At 38.6% G+C, this 20,857-nt stretch overlaps 2 protein-coding genes across 4 annotated transcripts in view; one reads left to right on the top strand and one right to left on the bottom strand.

Moving 5' to 3' along the window:
• Positions 1-20,857, top strand: part of LOC133660343 (glutamate receptor ionotropic, kainate 2) — a 472,659-nt gene that overhangs the window by 212,304 nt on the left and 239,498 nt on the right. For all 3 annotated transcript variants that reach the window (XM_062063755.1, XM_062063754.1, XM_062063756.1), the window contains exons 6-7: positions 15,052-15,105; positions 18,127-18,300. In XM_062063755.1, the coding sequence (XP_061919739.1) occupies positions 15,052-15,105; positions 18,127-18,300 (228 nt within the window). The remainder of the gene's footprint in view (positions 1-15,051; positions 15,106-18,126; positions 18,301-20,857) is intronic.
• ascc3 (activating signal cointegrator 1 complex subunit 3) overlaps positions 1-20,857 on the bottom strand; it is a 407,454-nt gene that overhangs the window by 345,296 nt on the left and 41,301 nt on the right. The gene's annotated exons all lie outside the window — the stretch shown is intronic.

Raw genomic sequence — 20,857 nt, 5'->3', positions numbered from 1 at the left:
GAGAATGGAACAAAGAAAGTAGTTTAAATATTTTTAAATATTAAATATAAAAATTACAGTTATTACATGTGATTGATATCGGCCTGTTTCAGTCATGGATGAGCTCGGATGGGCAGCATAAAACCCTCATCCTTAATTAAAACCGCATGGATTCTCCTGACATAGCAACCGACCTTGAGGTAATTCAAAAATGTTTCAGGGGCGTAAAAGGAGGATGCTTAGTGGACGAGTATGTCCACTATTTTTCTCAACAGCAAGACAGAGAACATCGTATTTGTTGATCCGAACATTTGAAAAGGTTCAAAGCATGGCCGTCAAACGTACGGCCCGAGGGCCGGATCCGGCCCGCGAACAGCTTTTATCCGGCCCGCGGGATTAGTTTGCTAAGTATAAAAATTAACCTGACATTTTTGAATGAAAGAAACAGCTGTTCTAAATGTGTCCACTAGATGTCGCAATAGCAATTATTTGTATCTTTGTAAGATGATACTACATATGTGCAAAATAAACCACATGATGTTAGTACATCAGTCGAGGAAAATGATCAAAATACATAAATAACATCCTGTAATTTGATTTTGATATAATTTTTTTATCTTGTTTGAAAATGAACACCAATGAGTTGACTGATGAACATAATCACATCATTTATTCTGAAAATATAAATAAGGACAAATAAAGATAGAATACTATTAACCGTAACATGTAAGTGTAAAATTTCAGAATGTGCTTGTTCTATTTTTAAACAAAGAAAACAATCTGAAGTTGTCTCTATTTTTAAATTATCGTGCTGTGCTTTTACCAGTCCGGCCCACTTGGGAGTAGATTATTCTCCATGTGGCCCCCGATCTAAAATGAGTTTAACACCCCTGCTTTAAACAGTGCAATCGGTCCACATGCCTCAATATCTCGCCCTTCTGTGAGAAACCATGGTTTTATCACGGATTGCAATTTTAAACTGCATAAACAAATCTCAGCAATTGTAAAATCCATGCAAAAGAAAATCATACGGGCCCTGTCATGGTCCAAGTTTAATGCCCCCACTCGACATCTATTTCATAATTATCATCTTTTAAGACTGACAGAGTTCAATATGTTATCAAAATGCTTGTTTAACCTATCAAGTCATCCACAGGCTGAATCTTAGGCTCTGTAGCTTGGTTCCTATCTACCATCCCCAGCATGCCCACAACACTCGTAACTTAGATCTGATATCAGGTAAACATCGCCTACTGGCTTGTACCGATCGAAGTGTTGTATGCAGGGGACCTAAGATTTGGAACCGGCTTGATGAGAGCCTCAAGATGCTGTATCCAGTCTCCAAATTCAAAAAGAAACTGAAAACTTACCTATTAACCACCTATCTCTAATGCCTCATGTGGGGTTGACTACTGTTGGGTTTTGCATGGTCGAATGAATGTATGTGTGTATGTGTATGCGTGCTTTAGTATTATTATCTTGTGTTTATCATATAGTGTTGTTGTTTTGTTTTGTTTTTTTGTTGTTGTTGTTGTGCTTGCTACCATTTTTCCTCATTCCATGTATATACTGTCCTCTGGACCCCCTGTCAAAAGCTTCTTCTAGCTTATTTGGGGGACCTTTTCACTTACCAATATCTTTAAATGACATTCACTACTATTGTAATTGTTCTATGGTATTGTGAATGAACTTGAAAATGCTTTCAGCTGAAACTTTAAAGCAGGGTTAAAAAACACATACCAAATACTGATTTTGAAAAAGCAATACATGCTTTTAACTTATCAAGGCTTGACCACTGTAACTCACTTCATATCGGCCTTGATCAGTCCTCCCTTTGTGATGCTTTCCCCCAGAATGCAGCCGCCCGCTTGCTAACAGGGATGGGAGCACAGGGGCATTTAAGGATTGATTTTAAAATGCTGCTCTCAGTTTTTAAATGCTTACATGGACTTGCCCCTCGTTACTTATCTGAGCTCCTGCAGCCTCACTGCCCAGGAGTCTGCAAACAAACTGCTTCTGTCTGTCCAACGCTCCAGATTCAGCACTAGAGGGGACAGAGCCTTTTCTGAAGCTGCCCCTAAATCAGGGGTCGGCAACCCAACATGTTGAAAGAGCTACATTGAACAAGAAATACAAAGAACAAACCTGTTTAGAGCCGCAAAAAGTTAAAAGCCTTATGTATGTGTTGTAATGAAGGCAACACATTAAGTGTCTCAGAGGGTGAGATAACTCCTGGAAATGACTGGCTTAAAACTGCCAAAGGTCTTCTTCTAATGGATTTATTACAATCTTTGCAAGCTGGGTAACGTTTGCTGTGGTGTGGAACAACATGGCACACAATCAGAAATGCAGCCAATATTACATACAGATAATGTGTCATGAGACATGCAAATATAAATTAAATACACAGAGGACATAAGTAAAGGAAATGACATGAGCTCAAATATACCTACAAACGAGGCATGATGATGCAATGTGTACACGCAGCTAGCCTAGATAGCATGTTAGCATGGATTATTAGCCCTCCACACAAATCAATACCATCAACAAAGCTCACCTTTGTGCACTCACACACAGCATTGAATATTTGGTGGACAAAATGAGACAAAGAAGGAATGGCATAAAACATGTAAAACTACGGTGAGTTCAAGGACTACCAAAATAAGTACGACAAAACGTAGCGGGCCAAATACTCTCATCAGTGAAGCATAAACACAAACATATTAAACAGTTTTGATTGAAACTTTTATTAGTAGATTGCACAGTTCAGTACATATTCCGTACAGTGGACCACTAAATGGTAACACCCCAATAAGTTTTTCAACTTGTTTAAGTCGGGGCCCACGTAAATCAATTCATGGTATAAAAGCAATACAATAGTGAATAATAAAATAAACAGTAATAAAATAGCAGCAAAAAGAAATACAAAAAATAGAAACTTTTGAGGTAAAACTATAAAACCAAGGTTTCATTTGCAAAATGCTTGAGAAAATAAATGTGTTATTAGCACGGTTTTAAAATGCTCTCTTTGAGCAGCCCGAATGTGCAGAGGTACATTGTTCCATGATTTAGTGGGCTTTCTGACAATTAGGAAGGTTTGTGTCATGTTTGTCCTTCCTACAGAAACATTAGTAAAACAACAAATATTTTTCCCCCATCTTTTTCCATTTTTGAAAAAGCTCCAGAGAGCCACTAGGGCGGTGCTAAAGAGCCGCATGCAGCTCAAGAGCCGCGGGTTGCTGACCCCCGCCCTAAATCATGGAACAATGTACCTCTGCACTTTAGGGCTGCTCAAAAAGAGCATTTAAAAACCGTGCTAATAACACATTTATTTTCTCAAGCATTTTGCAAATAACACCTTGGTTTTATAGTTTTACCTCAAAAGTTTCTATTTTTTGTATTTCTTTTTGCTGCTATTTTATTACTGTTTATTCTATTATTCACTATTTCATTGCTTTTATTGTCTTACACGCCCCGTGCAGCACTTCAGTCAACGTAAGTTGTTTTTAAATGTGCTATATAAATAAAGCTTGACTTGACTTGACTTACGATGACTAGGGATGTATACAGAGTACCGGTATCTCTTGGTACCTGTTCCTAATTAAGTCGGTCCATGAGGACCGTGAAGATTCTGGACCAACAATACTGCTATCGGTAGTTTTTGTTCCATCTGACTGACATAATTATGACACGCTGTCACATTCAGTTCAGCGGACACTGCTACACATTAAAAAATCAGCTTTGAATAATTACAAATAAGGAAGCAACACCACACCAAAGATTGTAACACAACTATGTTTCCTCCTCAAAACTTCACTAAAGTCACGCACGCTGTGTCAGTTTGAAGTGAACACACTTTTATCAACCGTCCATCCATTAGTCCACAGGCCAATAGTGATCCACTCAAAAAAGTGAAAAATTGGGGTAGTATAAAAATCCACAAATATCAGTTCCTTTTGTTACACAATGCACACCCACATAACATGCAAATTGATTTTATTCATGTCTGATATATTTCATATGATATACCATGTAAAAGGTATGTGCTCTGCACGTGCATGCCATATATAAATATTATATCCAGCTGAGTGTAATTGTAATGAATAGAAACAGTGATAGATCTGTGTGGTCTTTACAAGAAGATATAACTACATTTCACCTTACACTGCACACATAGTTGACTTCTTTAGGACTTAAAATACAGCTGTTGATTAAAGACCTGATGTTACAGTAGGTGTTATGGTTATGGTTTAATTTGTGCTAATATAAATGCTAATTAAAATACATATTTTCACAAATTGCACATAGTACCAAAATAAGAGTATCGATAAATACCGGTATCAATGAGAAATATCAATAAAGGTATTTTACCGATAATGCTCAGTGGCCTTGTGGTTAGAGTGTCCGCCCTGAGATCGGTAGGTCGTGAGTTCAAACCCGGGCTGAGTCATACCAAAGACTATAAAAATGGGACCCATTACCTCCCTGCTTGGCACTCAGCATCAAGGGTTGGAATTGGGAGTTAAATCACCAAAATGATTCCTGAGCGCGGCCACCGCTGCTGCTCACTGCTCCCCTCACCTCCCATGGAGTGGAACAAGGAGATGGGTCAAATGCGGAGGGTAATTTCACCACACCTAGTTTGTGTGTGACTATCAGTGGTACTTTAACTTCAACGATGACTAGTATTTGGTGTCAAACCAATGACACAATTAATTATCCAGGTCCATTGTTTACATCTTAAAACTTTAAAAAGGGATGTGTAGACATTTTGTGTTTTCCACAGATTGTTAGTTTCAAGCCATTGAATTGAAACTTCAGTGTCAGGAAGTCCATCATATTGAGGAGTAACTGAAGTGTTGGTTTCCTTTGGAGGAACTTTGATTCATAACGCCAGCTTTATTTTTGATCTGGTAGACGCCTTGCGATGAGCTGGCGACTTGTCCAGGGTGTACCCCGCCTTCCGCCTGAATGCAGCCGAGATAGGCTCCAGCACAAAATGGATGGATGGTTAGACGTGTCTGCTCTTTCTTCAGAGCCTTGTCTAAAATCATTTAGGCAAAAGTTACATTAAAATCTAAAATTTAAATGTATTGATAGCAAGTTAGTGACTACTGATATGACAGTTCTCTCAAGGCATTGCCACCTATCCTATCCTATCCTCCATGTTGAATCATCCTCCATGCAATCCTAATCTGTGATTCATATTGATTTTGTGAGTTTTAGCATGGGAGGCAGGACCCTGACACCAGATTACAGGAGCGCACTGTCAGAATGGCTTGGCATCTGGCCAGCACACACATTCACACACCCTGAATGATAATGGAATTAAACTGAACAAGGTGATTCCACTTTGAAATCTCATCTCCAAGGTGCTTTTAAAGATGGATTGCTTTGGTGAGTTTTCAAGTGTGAGCGCTGACAGATAACGATTGTTCCTTCTGTCTATGATCTCATTGTTTAAGCCACTGTTCAAATTTCACGGCAATAGAGTCACAGGTGCAAATGACAACATGCTATGGATCGAGAGTTTGCTACTAGATTCAGACAGTTCTTCGGGTAAAACGTTACCGTATATGGAGAAAACCACTGACGTCACCGATAGAAATAACTTCACAAATTGGGCAAATTCAAAACGGTTCGTTTGGAGAAAGAATGAAGGAAGGCAACATTGTTTTATAAATGTCTCCACCATGCTTCCATGGTTTGATTTCAAATTTCCGGGACTTATGCAGATTCTAAATCAGAATCAGAAGTACTTTAATAATCCCAGAGGGGAAATCAAGAGATCAAGCACAATCCCATTCAAGGTCAGACAAACATTACAGGGAGACAGAACAGGATCGCTGACGGGTCTGCCCCTTTCCGCAATAAAAGTTCACCTCCAGGCAGCTACAACCCTAAACTAACACCTCCCCCGGATTGCTAATAATCAAATGTAAACAATCAAATGCAGATACTTTTTCTTATGCCTTCTGATCGATCTCTCTCTCTGTCCATATCCCCCCCTCCACACCCCTGATTGTAAATAATGTAAATAATTCAATGTGATTATCTTGTGTGATGACTGTATTATGATGATAGTATATATGATAGTATATATCTGTATCATGAATCAATTTAAGTGGACCCCAACTTAAACAAGTTGAAAAACGTATTCGGGCGTCACCATTTAGTGGTCAATTGTACGGAATATGTACTTCACTGTGCAACCCACTAATAAAAGTCTCAATCAATCAAAAGGTAAACGCTAGGGGGGGGTGGGGGAGAGGAATGAAAAAAAAAATTCAATCTAAGACTTGGCCCCTGGAGAGGGGGGTTCAGACTGAGGCCAATGGAAAAAAAAACCCTCATAGCCATAGCACACATACACATGTGTAAGAGGTAAACATCAGAGAACACGAAGGACATTACAGACATTAAAAGATCAGAGCTGATGCAACCAGCTGCCACTCCAGCAGTGTCACTTCTACACACAGCCACAAAAGTAAAACAAAAAAAATCCCCCCAAAAAATCAACCAATAATATATATTGCGCACACACGATTGCACCATGCATAGACAAGCAACCAAACAAAAACATAATTTCAACACCCACACACACTGTGGTGGCCTCTGCAGTGTTCCACGCCATCGTCTGCGGGGGTGGGAGGAGCATGGCCAGAGACAGGAGCAGACCCAACAAAGCAACCAAGACCCTCTGCCACAAAAACAGGTCAAATTATGTAAGAAAACTTGGTTTTGCATATTAGGTCCCCTTTAAACTAAAACTCAATTTACGTCATAGTAAACAAAACTCATTTTCAATAAAATCTTATGTGATCGAATGTATGAAAGTAAAACAGCGGGTGAGCAGTGTCATTTATTACAAGCTTTTACAGCTTATATTCAGTGATGGCCAGTAACAAGCTACATGTCGCTAAGCTATGTAGCTCAACTACATTTTCCAAAAGCTTGGCGGTAGCTTAGCTACGTTTAGACCCATGTAGCTAGGTAGCTTACCTCAACGCTACAAGCTCCAAAGAGAGAAAATGGACTGTGAATTCAGGTCAAGAAAGTAAAAAATATGGAGAAATTACAATGACCTGGATGAATGAGAACATCCAAACATACAGAGAAAATCCATGATGATTGGTTGGTGAGTCACAATTGGATAAGACTAGGGCAAAACATTACGGACTGGCCAATCAGAGGAACGATAAGGCATGTAGTCAAAACTAGTTAGAAGTATCATAACAGTCACACACTCATGTCACATGACGACGAGGGAGTCGGAGACAGAGGGACGCTTCAAGCTGACCACTCAAAAAAAAACAAAAAAAAACATTGCTATTTGGCAGAGGGATTCTCTCTTGCAGATTATATTTTAACTTTAATGATGAAGACGGCGTGCAAGAAACCCACAATGATGCTTGTCCTTGGCCATATTTACACAAATGTATGCGTTTAGAGAAAACAATGCCCCAAACCTTAGTTTTTACTTACAGTGACCTCACCTTAACTTCCTACGTCTCCGGGCCGCCGACCGCATCGTCGATCGCTGGAACGCAGGTGAGCACGGGTGTTGATGAGCAGATGAGGGCTGGCTGGCGTAGGTGGAGCGCTAATGTTTTTATCATAGCTCTGACGAGGTCCCGTTGCTAAGTTAGCGTCGTTAGCAACAGCATTGCCAGGCTTCGACAGGTGGCACAGAATTAACCGTGTATTTACATGTCCAGTGTTTGGTTCGGTGTCTCCTGATAGTAGCATTGTTGATCTTCTGTCTATCCTTCCAGTCAGAGATTTATTTATTTTGTTTCTATCTGCATTTCAGACAGATGCTATCACGTTAGCTCATGCTAAAGAGCTTCGTCGATGTATTGTCGTGGAGATAAAAGTCACTGTGAATGTCCATTTCGCCTTCTCGACTCTCATTTTCAAGAGGCTATAGTATCCGAGGTGGTTTGAAATACAAATCCGTGATCCACAGTAGAAAAAGGAGAGAGTGTGGATTCCAATGAGCCAGCTTGTACATAAGTTACGGTCAGAGCGAAAAAAGATATCTCTTGAACTGCATTCTAGTCCGTCACTCTAACGTTCCTCATCCACAAATCTTTCATCCTCGCTCAAATTAATGGGGTAATCGTCGCTTTCTCGCTCCGAATATCTCTCGCTCCATGTAAACAACGGGGAATTGTGAGCAGCACTACCGCTTGTGACGTCACGCTACTTCCGGTAGGGGCAAGGTTTTTTTTTATCAGCGAGCAAAAGTTGCGAACTTTGTCGTCAATTTTCTCTACTAAATCCTTTCAGCAAAAATATGGCAATATCGCGAAACGATCAAGTATGACACATAGAATGGATCTGCTATTCCCGTTTAAATAAAAAAAAATCATTTCAGTAGGCCTTTAATAGTAATGGATTTTTATTGGGTCCATGTGTACACTCTCAGTAACATTAACATTGATATTATACATGTGGGCCAATAGATATGAATGCAGGTAAATGTAGTTTTGATGTAGCAAGCTACCTTACTCACCATTGTGTGTTATACTCAATGGTTAACTGGACATCTTTATGTGCTCGACGCCTCAATCATTGGTATGTGTTCATCTACAAAACCATTCTGGGTATCACTCCATCTTATCTATCTTGTCTTTTAACAAAGAAACAAGGAAATCACAATCTTCGTTCAATGAATGTTCTGCAATTTGTCGTCCCCAAAGTAAGAACTGAACTGGGCAAGAAAGCATTTAGGTTTTCATCACTGAAGGCTTGGAATAACCTACAATCGAATCTTCAACTTCAAACCCTTATTACATTAAATGAGTTTAAAGCTTCTGTGAAAGGATTGCAGTCTACCTTGTCTGTATGCACATGTGTTATGTGAGCAAGTTTTAATGTTGTAAATTTTATGTTTTATGTGTTGTTTACTGTTTTTAATGTAACCTTGCTGCTGCCCTCTTGGCCAGGTCTCCCTTGGAAAATAGATCTTTGATCTCAATGGGATTTTATCTGATTAAATAAAGGCTAAATAAAAAATACTTTTACTGTGGAGCTTGTTACAATTCTCTAGGGATAGCTTCCCCTGTAGCTTAGCTATATTTAAATCGAGAGTACCTTGTAGCTTAGCTTACTACATTTTCCAAGTAGCTTGCCCATCACTGCTTGTATTCACTGTAATTGGTATGATCGCTCATAACAGGTTGGACTTGCGTGTTTTCCTGTGTTTCAGCACCATTCCATAGCAACTTCATTTATAAACATTTTACGTCCTGTCCAGTGCTCTAATTTTTTTGTCTCACTTCCTGTTTGCCTTATTGCCAGCTACTTTATCCCTGGCTTGACCACTGCTTCCCCACACCTGGTCCTGTACAGTGATCGCCAACAGGGTTTACCCTTCCAATAAATAATTGTGGCGCATAAAATAAAATAAAAAAATCATTACATTTAATTTATTGCTCAGGAAGTCCTTTGCCAAAATTATTTAATTTGGACTAATCCGGAGACATGTAGTCTCCTTTTAGACAGAATAATCCCCTAAAAATCAGATTTTGTGGAGCATATTTTGAGGGGTTTTCAGCTCACCAAATAAGACGTAGATCAATCCTCCAAATATTGAGTGAAGTTAGCTTGGCAGGCTTTGAAAAAATATACTTTTCTTTTTTTATTTCCCCTCAAACTGCTGCGGCCCTCCCTGAAGTCTTCTGGCACCTCCCCAGGGGAGTTCTGCCTCACACTTTGAACTGTTCTCTTGTTTTTATGACAGCACAATGTATTATTAGTATTATTATTAGTTATTCTGAACTAGGGTTGTACGGTATACCGGTACTAGTATAGCACCGCGATACTAATGAATTATATTCGGTACTAGACCGCCTCTAAAAAGTACCGTTCCCCCAGCCCCCTATTTTTTAACAGGCATGACGGTGCATCGTCGTCACGTCGTGACATTGCTGGTTTTACGAGCAGAGGAGCATGTTCGGCAGCGCACTATCTCAGAGTACTTACAAGCAGACACCGTGTGTAGACAGAAAAGAGAGAACGGATGCGTTTTGGCTTAAAAACTAAAGATAAAGGTGAAGTTATAACACTGAAACGCCCTCAGGAAGATGTGCTTTAAGACATGGCTATCTAGCTAGTCCGCAGTGTTTTAGCTACTTCTAAATCACTAATGCTCGCCTCCATGGCGACAAATAAAGTACGTTTCTTACAAGTATCATCCCTGCAGGACGAGGAATAGCTAAACATGCTTCACTACACACCGTAGCTCACCGGCGTCACAATGTAAACAAACGCCATGGGTGGATCTACACCTGACATCCACTGTAATGATATCAAGTACAGGAGTGTATCTAATTGATACTACTATCTGTATTTTTTAGCCTCATAACATCTTTTTTTGTTGAAAAAAAAAAATGATGCTGAGATAGGCTCCAGCGACCCCCCGCGACCCAGAAAGGGACAAGCGGTAGAAAATGGATGGATGTTTATAAACTCAGGAAACATGTTCCTGGACACATGAGGACTTTGACTATGACCAATGTATGATCCTGTAACTACTTGGTATCGGATTGATACCCAAATTTGTGGTATCATCCACAATTAATGTAAAGTAATGAGTAAGTGATGATTACATTTTAACAGAAGTGTAGACAGATCATGTTAAAAGAGAAAGTATACAGATATTAACAGTAAATGAACAAGTAGATTAATATTTAATTTTCTACCACTTGTCCTCAATAATTTTGACAAAATAATAGAATGATAAATGACAATAAGTTACTGCATATGTCAGCAGCTAATTTAGTAGTCTTTGTTTGCTTACTAACTAATAAACGACAAGTTGTCTCGTAGGTTCACTATTTTATTTAAGGACAACATTGCAATAAGAAACATATGTTTAATGTAGCGTAAGATTTTTTTTTAAAATAAAGCCAATAATGCAATTTTTTGTGGTCCCCTTTATTTAGAAAAGTATCGAAATACAGTTTGGTACCGGTACCAAAATATTCTGAACCATAAATTATACTTTAGGTTATGTTCTGTTGCCTGGCCATAATGTTATACAGAGCCACGATTTCAGATGCCTCGCCCTCATCCAAGAGGCATCAGACCCTCAACATCGTCCTCCTCCAAACCTGGATTAGCTATTCTTCAGCTGTTTCCATGTCTCAGGTGCTGCTTCCTTCCATAAAATAAATCTTTATGGGCGAACTCAGTCCTTTTATGTTCATGATAATGGATGCGATCCAGCTCTTAGAACACCTGTGTCTTGCAGGCTTACCACCACTTTATTACTCACACGTCACACCTTTCTTCTACTGGAACCACCTGCTCCACAAATGTTGCGCCTTCAGTGCTCCTGACCAGACTAACGCCTGCAGTACTCCCTGACTTCTCTGGGGCATGACACTGTGGTGCAGCCCTCTCATATTGAAACATTTAATTCCCCCCTACAAGTAGAAGGTTTACATTTTACTTCATATTATCTGCACTCCATGCTCTTTGCATCTTTAGTGTTTTATCTGATGTTGACAATCATGCACAAACTGTCATCAACACTGTTTATTCCACGTGCATCATGTGTGGAAGGAAACAAATCCCACAAAGCCTCCGGTTGTATGAAAGATGCGAGCAAAACTGCAAATTCCGGTATCGATCCAATACCAAGTGAATACAGGGCCGGTACTGCAGATACTGATATCAAATACTTAAAGTAATCATCATCCAGATCATCGAACAATTATGTGGTTTTACCTGTAATTTGTTGATAATTGTGTTTGAGTTCATTTGGAACATGCATGCATACAACATGATACATCACAATTTCCAGTTTCTCTATTCGACATGTTCGAAAAGGAGTAGGAAGAAGCAGAGCTTATTTAATCCTACCCCATTTCCTTTACATAACAGTTGCAAAAATGTTTTGTTCACTTCCTGTTCTCAATTTAGTCACAATATACTCCATAGGTAATACCATTACAAATAAATAAATACATAAATAATAATTAGTGAAGTAACTTATATTTCACATGGTGAGATGAATAAGATTATCCAGAAAATGAATGGGTGGATGAATTAAATTCTGAATGTTCATCATGGTTCTTCTTCTTTGTACTTTGTAAACACTTTAATTTTGAAGAGTTTCTTGAAGTGGATCATATTAGCACATTGTTTGATTTATTTGGTTAATCCATTCCATAAATTAAGTCCACATACTGATATACTGAAGGTCTTAAGTGTTGTACGTGCGTACACATGCTTAAATTACATTGTTCTCTAAGATTATATTCCTCCTGAATGATTATAATCAGAATTAAACACAGGACAGAGAGTTTAGGAAATTTGTTAATATTATGTAATTAATTGACATTATTTGTGAACTATTAACCAGAAAATAAATATACCAATATAATGTAACATTATCAAAAAAATACAGTGACTTCCTTTATAACATAAATAAATAGTGCAATATAACTAAACAGGCCCTGTGATGAGGTGGCGACTTGTCCAGGGTGTATCGCCCAAATGCAGCTGAGATAGGCTCCAGCACCCCCCGCCACCCCGAAAGGGACAAGCGGTGGAAAATGGATGGATGAAATATAACTAAACACAAGCAAAATCCACTATTTACTGTGATCACAGGTGGCGAGAGGTCCAAGACAACACAATGTAATAATAAGAACGGACATAAGCACAACACATTGTTCTCCCACAAACATTGTTCACTGGAAAGGTTCGGAGAGGAAGGATCTGTGTGAGAAGACCAATCAAAGAAGAGAAACTGCATTACTGCATTCTTTTTTATTTTCTTTGAATTACCTCTGTGGTGAGTCTTAGTTCGTAACATAACACAAAGTTACGGGTGGATTTTGATGTTTAGGAAATGGCAGAAATGTGATAAGGAACAAGTGGTGAATTTTTTGGGGTGATCCAAGTTATTTTTAATGTTACCTCACGTTTACGTTACGAGGCTCAACTTTTCTCTGTGTGTCCCCTAGTAGTCCCCACTAGGGTTGTATGGTATACCGGTATTAGTATAGTACCGCAATACTAATGAATCATATTTGGTACGATACCGCCTCTAAAAAAGTACCGGTCCCCCACACCCTCCGACTGCCCGTCGTCGTCACGTCGTGTCATTGCTGGTTTACGAGCTGAGGAGCATGTTCGGCAGCGCACAATCACTGAGTACTTACAAGCAGACAGTGTGTAGACAGAAAAGGGAGAACAAACGCATTTTGGCTTAAAAACTAAAGATAAAGGTGAAGTTATAACACTGAAACGCCCTCAGGAAGAGGTGCTTTAAGACATGACTAGCTAGCTAAGGGCTAAAGTCAAGCCGCAATCGGGGCGATCACTAATCCTCGCCTCCATGGCGACAAATAAAGTAAGTTTCTTACAAGTATCATCCCTGCAGGACGAGGAATAGCTAAACATGCTTCACTACACACCGTAGTGTGTAAAAAAACGCCATGGGTGGATCTACACCTAACATCCACTGTAATGATACAGAGTACAGGAGCATATCTAGTATTTGTGATATTTTTTAGCATCACAAAATCTTTTTTTGTTTAAAAAAAAAATTATATTATGTTTATAAACTCAGGAAATATGTACCTGGACACATGAGGACTTTGAATATGACCAATGTATGATCCCGTAACTACTTGGTATCGGATCAATACCTAAATTAGTGATATCTAATGTAAAGCCTCCAAACAACAGAAGAATAAATGATTATTACATTTTAACAGAAGTGTAGATAGAACATGTTAAAAGAGAAAGTAAGCAGATATTAACAGTAAATGAACAAGTAGATTAATAATTCATTTTCTACCACTTGTCCTTAATAATGTTGACAAAATATTAGAATGATAAATGACACAATATGTTACTGCATATGTCAGCAGACTAAATAGGAGCCTTTGTTTGTTTACTTACTACTAAAAGACAAGTTGTCTTGTACGTTCACTATTTTATTTAAGGACAAACTTGCAATAAGAAACATAAGTTTAATGTACCCTAAGATTTTTTGTTAAAATAAAGCCAACAATGCAATTTTTTGTGGTCCCTTTTATTTAGAAAAGTGTCGAAAAGTACCGAAAAGTATCAAAATACATTTTGGTACCGGTACTGGTACCAAAGTATTGGTATCTGGACAACATTACTCAGAGGTATTCTAGACGATAGGTAAAGTTCCAAAAAAAGTGCGGTTCCCCTTTAAGTTACTCGTCGGTACCGGTACCAAAATATTGGTATCGGGACAACTCTAGTCCCCACAGAGACAAAGACAGAGGATGCCTGACAAGAAGGGCCACTGTGTTTATTTCATTTCGAGAGTGAACCGTCTTGCAGCCTGCTTGGAAGCAGCAAAAACAAACATGGCAACAATTAAATGAATCCTTAGACGAATTACCTTTGCCAAGAGGTTATGTATTTTATTCATCTGTTTCTTGCTAACAACATAGTTCAAAAAAATATGGGCAGGTTTTAATTTATCTTTCAGGAAATGTCAGAAATGGGACCAGGAACACCTCAATTACATTTTGGTGGTGATCCTTATCACCGTCTGCTTTCAGGATTTTTTTAAGGGATTCTTTACCAATGGAAGATTAGGCCTGGCGGAGGTCTGCGCTATTGGTGTTTTTCTAGTTGCATACTATATTCCACTCACTTCTCTGCTAACAAGAAAAAAAATGGCCTTGGTTTAAATGCCAATATTCTCAGCTAAAACCAGATTTGTATTTAAGGCATGTAGTTACAGAATGTAACTACATAAATCAAAATTTGGTAACACGTGCAGTACACGTAATCCTGCATCGTACTTACTTCGTAACAGTTTTTCTTTTACCTGCTATCGACACTGAGCAAATTCCTTATATGTCTCTAGAAAGGATCCAGAAGTTTGAAGCATAATCAAATCTTAGCAGCAGTACTTGATGTTGTTGTTGTTGTTATTGTTACAGACTCAGACAAATATGTGAATGTTTCTGCAAAGAAAGTATGCACTCAATCAATACATAAGTTATATACACAAATACATTGTGGCCTTCATACATCTTTTTTTTATCTCTTCTACTCTCTCAGGCTCTCGCCATGGGAATGATGACAGAATATTACCACTATATCTTTACAACACTGGTAAGTAGAACTTTTCATTCTTGCATTAAGATTTATTTCACATACTTGCCTTTGTTTCCTCATCATTCAACTATTTTAAAGGCTATTAATAGTGTTCATACTTTTTTTGTTTTTCCTGTATCACCATAGATTAGCGCTCCAATTTATTCAAATAATAAATCCTCGTCCTCATTGTCGTTCACGAATACAATTATTATGGGTGTTAAAAAGACACCTTTAATTTTTTTTTTTAGCAAAATAATACAACTATTTAATTACAGAAATGTATTTGTAGGGTTAAAATTTATTTGATAGGATTGGATAAGAATGGGAACGTGAGCTTTGTATCAATATTGCACAGATGCCGACGTAAACAAAAGTAATTATAGATGAAAGAAAATAAGCTATTGGTGCCTTGTTTGAGTTCTAAATAACTGCAGACTCGGTCACAAGCAACAGGAGCTAAAAAGTGATATCGTGCAGGTAAAACGTATTTTCCAAGAATTCATTGGTGACCTCAACATGCCAAAAGCAGTCCTCAAGTCCAACACCACACACACATTTCACCATGGCGCTTATCACAACAGCAACACAACACCTCCTCATTATGTACCAATCAAGGTCATAGCAATTACCTTGCATCCATGAACGTCAACAACATGACAACACAAGCGAGTGGTTTTTTTGTTTGATTTTGCACATAATATAATATCATATCATAATATAATATCAGTATATATTATATACTGTATATACAATATGTAAATATTACATATTTTATATTGCTAATATGGTAATTTTTTAGTCTACTTAATACCTGCATTATCCTTTCCATTCTTACCCTTTCCATCCTTTGAAACTGAGCTACTATGTGGAACAATTTCCCCTTGTGGATCAATAAAGTTTGTCTAAGTCTAAGTTTCTGCTGGTTTTGCTCTGAATATTTGTTTGTGGATTTTGTGCCACAACATTTTCATTCTATTTAAATGATTGAAGTGTTTAATTTACCATTTTTAAACATTTTCCCATTTTTTTTGTGCCAGTTCTAGCATCATTTTTAAGTACCAACTAGGCACCAGTATCAATACAAATGTAAACAATACTTATCCTTAACTAGGGTTGTACGGTATACCGGTATTAGTATAGTACCGCGATACTAATGAATCATATTCGGTACTATACCGCCTCTGAAAAGTACCGGTCCCGTCGTCGTCACGTCGTGTCATTGTTGGTTTACGAGCAGACGATCATTGTTCGGTAGTACTCATGGAGTACTTACGAGCATTTTGGCTTAAAAACTAAAGATGAAGGTGAAGTTATAACACTGAAACGCTCTCAGGAAAAGGTGCTTTAAGACGTGGCTAGCTAGCTACCGGCTAAAGTTCAGCCGCCGTCTGCAGTGTTTTAGTTACTTCAAAATCACTAATCCTCGCCTCCATGGCGACAAATACAGTAAGTTTCTTACAAGTATCATCCCTGCAGGACGAGTAATAGCTAAACTTGCTTCACTACACACCGTAGCTCACCCGCGTCACAATGTAAACAAACGCCCTGGGTGGATCTACACCTAACATCCACTGTAATGATACCAAGTACAGGAGCGTATCAAGTCGATACTACTATGATTACGTCGATAATTTTTTTGGTATCATAAAATCTTTGGTTTTTTTTTAATTTATATTATGTTTATTAAATTAGTAAACATGTCCTTGGACACATGAGGACTTTGAATATGACCAATGTATGATCCTGTAACGACTTGGTATCCGATTGATACCTAAATGTGTGGTATCATCCACAACTAATGTAAAGCATCCAAACAACAGAAGAATAAGTGATTGTTACATTTGAACAGAAGTGTAGATAGAACATGTTAAAAGAGAAAGTAAGCAGATATTAACAGTAAATGAACAAGTAAATGAATAATTAATTTCCTACCACTTGTCCTTAATAATTTTGACACAATATTAGAATGATAAATGACACAATATGTTACTGCATGCGTCAGCAGCTAAATTAGGAGCCTCTGTTTGCTTACTTACTACTAAAAGACAAGTTGTCTTGCATGTTCACTATTGTATTTAAGGACAAACTTGCAATAAGAAACATATGTTTAATGTACCCTAAGATTTTATGTTAAAATAAAGCCAATAATGCAATTTTTTGTGGTCCCCTTTATTTAGAAAAGTATCAAAAAATGTGATACCGGTACCAAAATATCGGTATCGGGACAACACTATCCTTAACCATAATCCGCTGCAGACACACACTTTGTCTAATAGCTAGCGCACATGCTAATGTAGGACGTGGGTTACCAAACAAGAATGGCCTAAAATATTGGGTAACGTTATGCATTCAGTAATATTCCTTTCTCCCAGTAAGCAAAATCTTCTCTATTCTCAACTGAAACTTGCACACATGACCTTGTCAATAATAATGTTTGTCCACATTAGGATGCACAGCTAGACAACTTTCTATGCGCACACAAGGGAAATGTTTTCTGTTTTTGATTGTCAATGGAAATCTTATACGGACATGTTTTGGGACGAGCACAATGTAAAGGCGTCATAAAATGAAAGTGATCGTTCCTTTCACCGCGTATTAGAAGTAACCACCACCTTGCACAATAGGAATAAAGACCAGCACAATTTAAAAACCAAGAATTGTATCATGCATATATGATTTAAAATGACAGAAGCATGCACCATACGGGTGTGTGACAGGGGATGGAGTGATAACTATGATAACATTGTGAAAGTTCACTAGTCCAGTGTGAGCGTAGCTTAAATCTGCAGTTGTGTACTTTGATACTGCCACCACCATCCATTTAGAGATATGGTACAGATGGTATGATGCAACCTGGGATGTCCAGGAGCACAATAATCTACTGAATCGGTTGTATCACTGACCTATAATTTTGTGCCTGGCCTGCTTTGTAGCCAGTCACTGTTTTTTTTTTTTTTTTTTTTTTAAAGCTGTTGAGCTTTTATTTGTTTGTGTTAGCGTTTCCATTCATTGCATTTTATTCCCTTGTCCTCTCAGGATCTATTCGCCCTCGATGTGGAATCCTACCGATTCAGTGGCGTAAACATGACTGGCTTTAGGATTCTCAACACTGAGAACAGCCAGGTGGCGTCCATCATCGAGAAGTGGTCCATGGAGAGACTGCAGGCCCCTCCTAAAGCTGACTCTGGTCTACTGGACGGCTTCATGACAGTGAGTTTCATCAACAACATTTAAATACCTGGTTTTTTAGTTTAATGATAAGTTCACGCCTCGGTTCTTGTTTACTTTGCTGTCACATTATGGTTAAAAAAGTTGTCGTCGAGATAATACATTATGGCCCTGATCTACTAAAGACATACATGTATTAAATCAAGTGCAAACTTGATAGCACATGCAAAGCTGATCTACTAAGTTAAAGTTACAGTACCAATGATTGTCACACACACACTAAGTGTGGTGAAATTACCCTCTGCATTTGACCCATCCCCTTGTTCCACCCCCTGGGAGGTGAGGGGAGCAGTGAGCAGCAGCGGTGGCCGCGCTCGGGAATCATTTTGGTGATTTAACCCCCAATTCCAACCCATCTTTCTGTCTTGCCTCTGGTGAGGGCGGTCACATTTTTTCCGCTCCCTCTTCTCCCAGCTTGCTCTCTTTGTTTTTGTCTTGTCTGAACTTTTTTGAAGCCTCTTTCTTTGCGCTGTCCTCAAATCTAAACATCAGACATGGAAATGATCAGCTGGACTCTCGACGCAATTGACAACATCTGAAAAGGAAAATTGAATTGAATTTGAGAGCACCCAGCATGTGTAGTGTCTCATGCTACATTTTAAGAGGGGTTACCAATTATTTGTTTGACTCCTGTTTGTTTTACATTGGGTCGAGGAGGAGGGGTCGCAGCCCCGCTTTACTGTGTATCTCTTGCTTGGTATGCTTGCTCGCCCCGATATAAACTATTCGCTTGCCTAACAGAATTGCTGTTGTGACATCCAGTGGACACATTTACAAAAGTTGGCACGTTGTGTAAATTGTAAATAAAAACAAAATACAATGATTTGCAAATCCTTTTCAACTATATTCAATTGACTACACAAGATACTTAACGTTCAAACTGGTAAACTTTGTTATTTTTTTCAAATATTAGCTCATTTGGAATTTGATGCCTGGACCATGTTTCAAAAAAGCTGGCACAAGTGGCAAAAAAGACTGAGAAAGTTGAGGAATGCTCATCAAACACTTACTTGGAACATCCCACAGGTGAACAGGCTAATTGGGAACAGGTGGGTGCCATGATTGGGTATAAAATGAAATGCTCAGTCAGTCACAAACAAGGATGGGGCGAGGGTCACCACTTTGTTAATAAATGCGTGAGCAAATCGTTGAACAGTTTAAGAACAACATTTCTCAACCAGCTATTGCAAGGAATTTAAGGATTTCACCATCTAAAGTCCGTAATATCAAAAGGTTCAGAGAATCTGGAGAAATCACTGCACGTAAGCGATATTACGGACCTTCGATCCCTCAGACGGTACTGCATCAAAAAGCGACATCAGTATGTAAAGGACATCACCACATGGGCTCAGGAACACTTCAGAAAACCACTGTCAGTAACCACAGTTCGTCGCTACATCTGTAAGTGCAAGTTAAAACTCTGCTACGCAAAGTAAACGCTGCCGGCTTCGCTGGGCCAGAGCTCATCTAAGATGGACTGATGCAAAATGGAAAAGTATTCTGTGGTCTGACGAGTCCACATTTGAAATTGTTTTTGGAAACTGTGGACGTCGTGTCCTCCGGACCAAAGAGGAAAAGAACCATCCAGACTGTTATAGGCGCAAAGTTCAAAAGCCAGCATTTGTGATGGTATGGGGGTGTATTAGTGCCCAAGGCATGGGTAACTTACACATCTGTGAAGGCACCATTAATGCTGAAAGGTACATACAGGTTTTGGAGCAACATATGTTGCCATCCAAGCATCCTCTTTTTCAGGGACGCCCCTGCTTATTTCAGCAAGACAATGCCAAGCCATATTCTGCACATGTTACAACAGCGTGGCTTCGTCTTAAAAAAGTGCGGGTACTAGACTGGCCTGCCTGTAGTCCAGACCTGTCTCCCATTGAACATGTGTGGCACATTATGAAGCCCAGAATACCACAACGGAGACCCCGGACTGTTGAACAACTTAAGCTGTACATCAAGCAAGAATGGGAAATAATTCCACATGAAAAGCTTAAAAAATTGGTCTCCTTAGTTCCCAAACGTTTACTGAGTGTTATAATTTCCTGTTTTACAGTATACCAGGCAGTGTTAAAAGGAAAGGCCATGTAACACAGTGGTAAAAATGCCCCTGTACCAACTTTTTTGCAATGTGTTGCTGCCATTAAATTCTAAGTTAATAATTATTTGCAAAAAAACAACAAGTTTCTCAGTTCGAATATTAAATATCTTGTCTTTGCAGTCTATTCAATTGAATATAGGTTGAAAAGGATTTGCAAATAATTGTATTCTGTTTTTATTTACCATTTACACAGCGTGCCAACTTCACTGGTTTTGGGTTTTGTAAAACAGCAGTTTCTTTAATAAAGAAAATGCAGCTCAATTTTAAACTGAGCAAACTCATGTTTGACATCCCTGACCTCAAGTATTTATCCTTATTTACCAGTCAGGAAAACCCTTTTCTCGTTGACATTTTATGTGTTCGGTTAACTTTATTTTTATTAAGTGTAATATTCATTAATAATTTAGTTGCACTGCCAGTTTACACAGGATATTT

This window comes from Entelurus aequoreus, linkage group LG11 (genome assembly GCF_033978785.1).
Source record: "Entelurus aequoreus isolate RoL-2023_Sb linkage group LG11, RoL_Eaeq_v1.1, whole genome shotgun sequence".
NCBI lineage: Eukaryota > Metazoa > Chordata > Actinopteri > Syngnathiformes > Syngnathidae > Entelurus > Entelurus aequoreus.
Note: the sequence above shows the minus strand (reverse complement) of the source record. Positions and strands in the feature narration are given on the sequence as shown.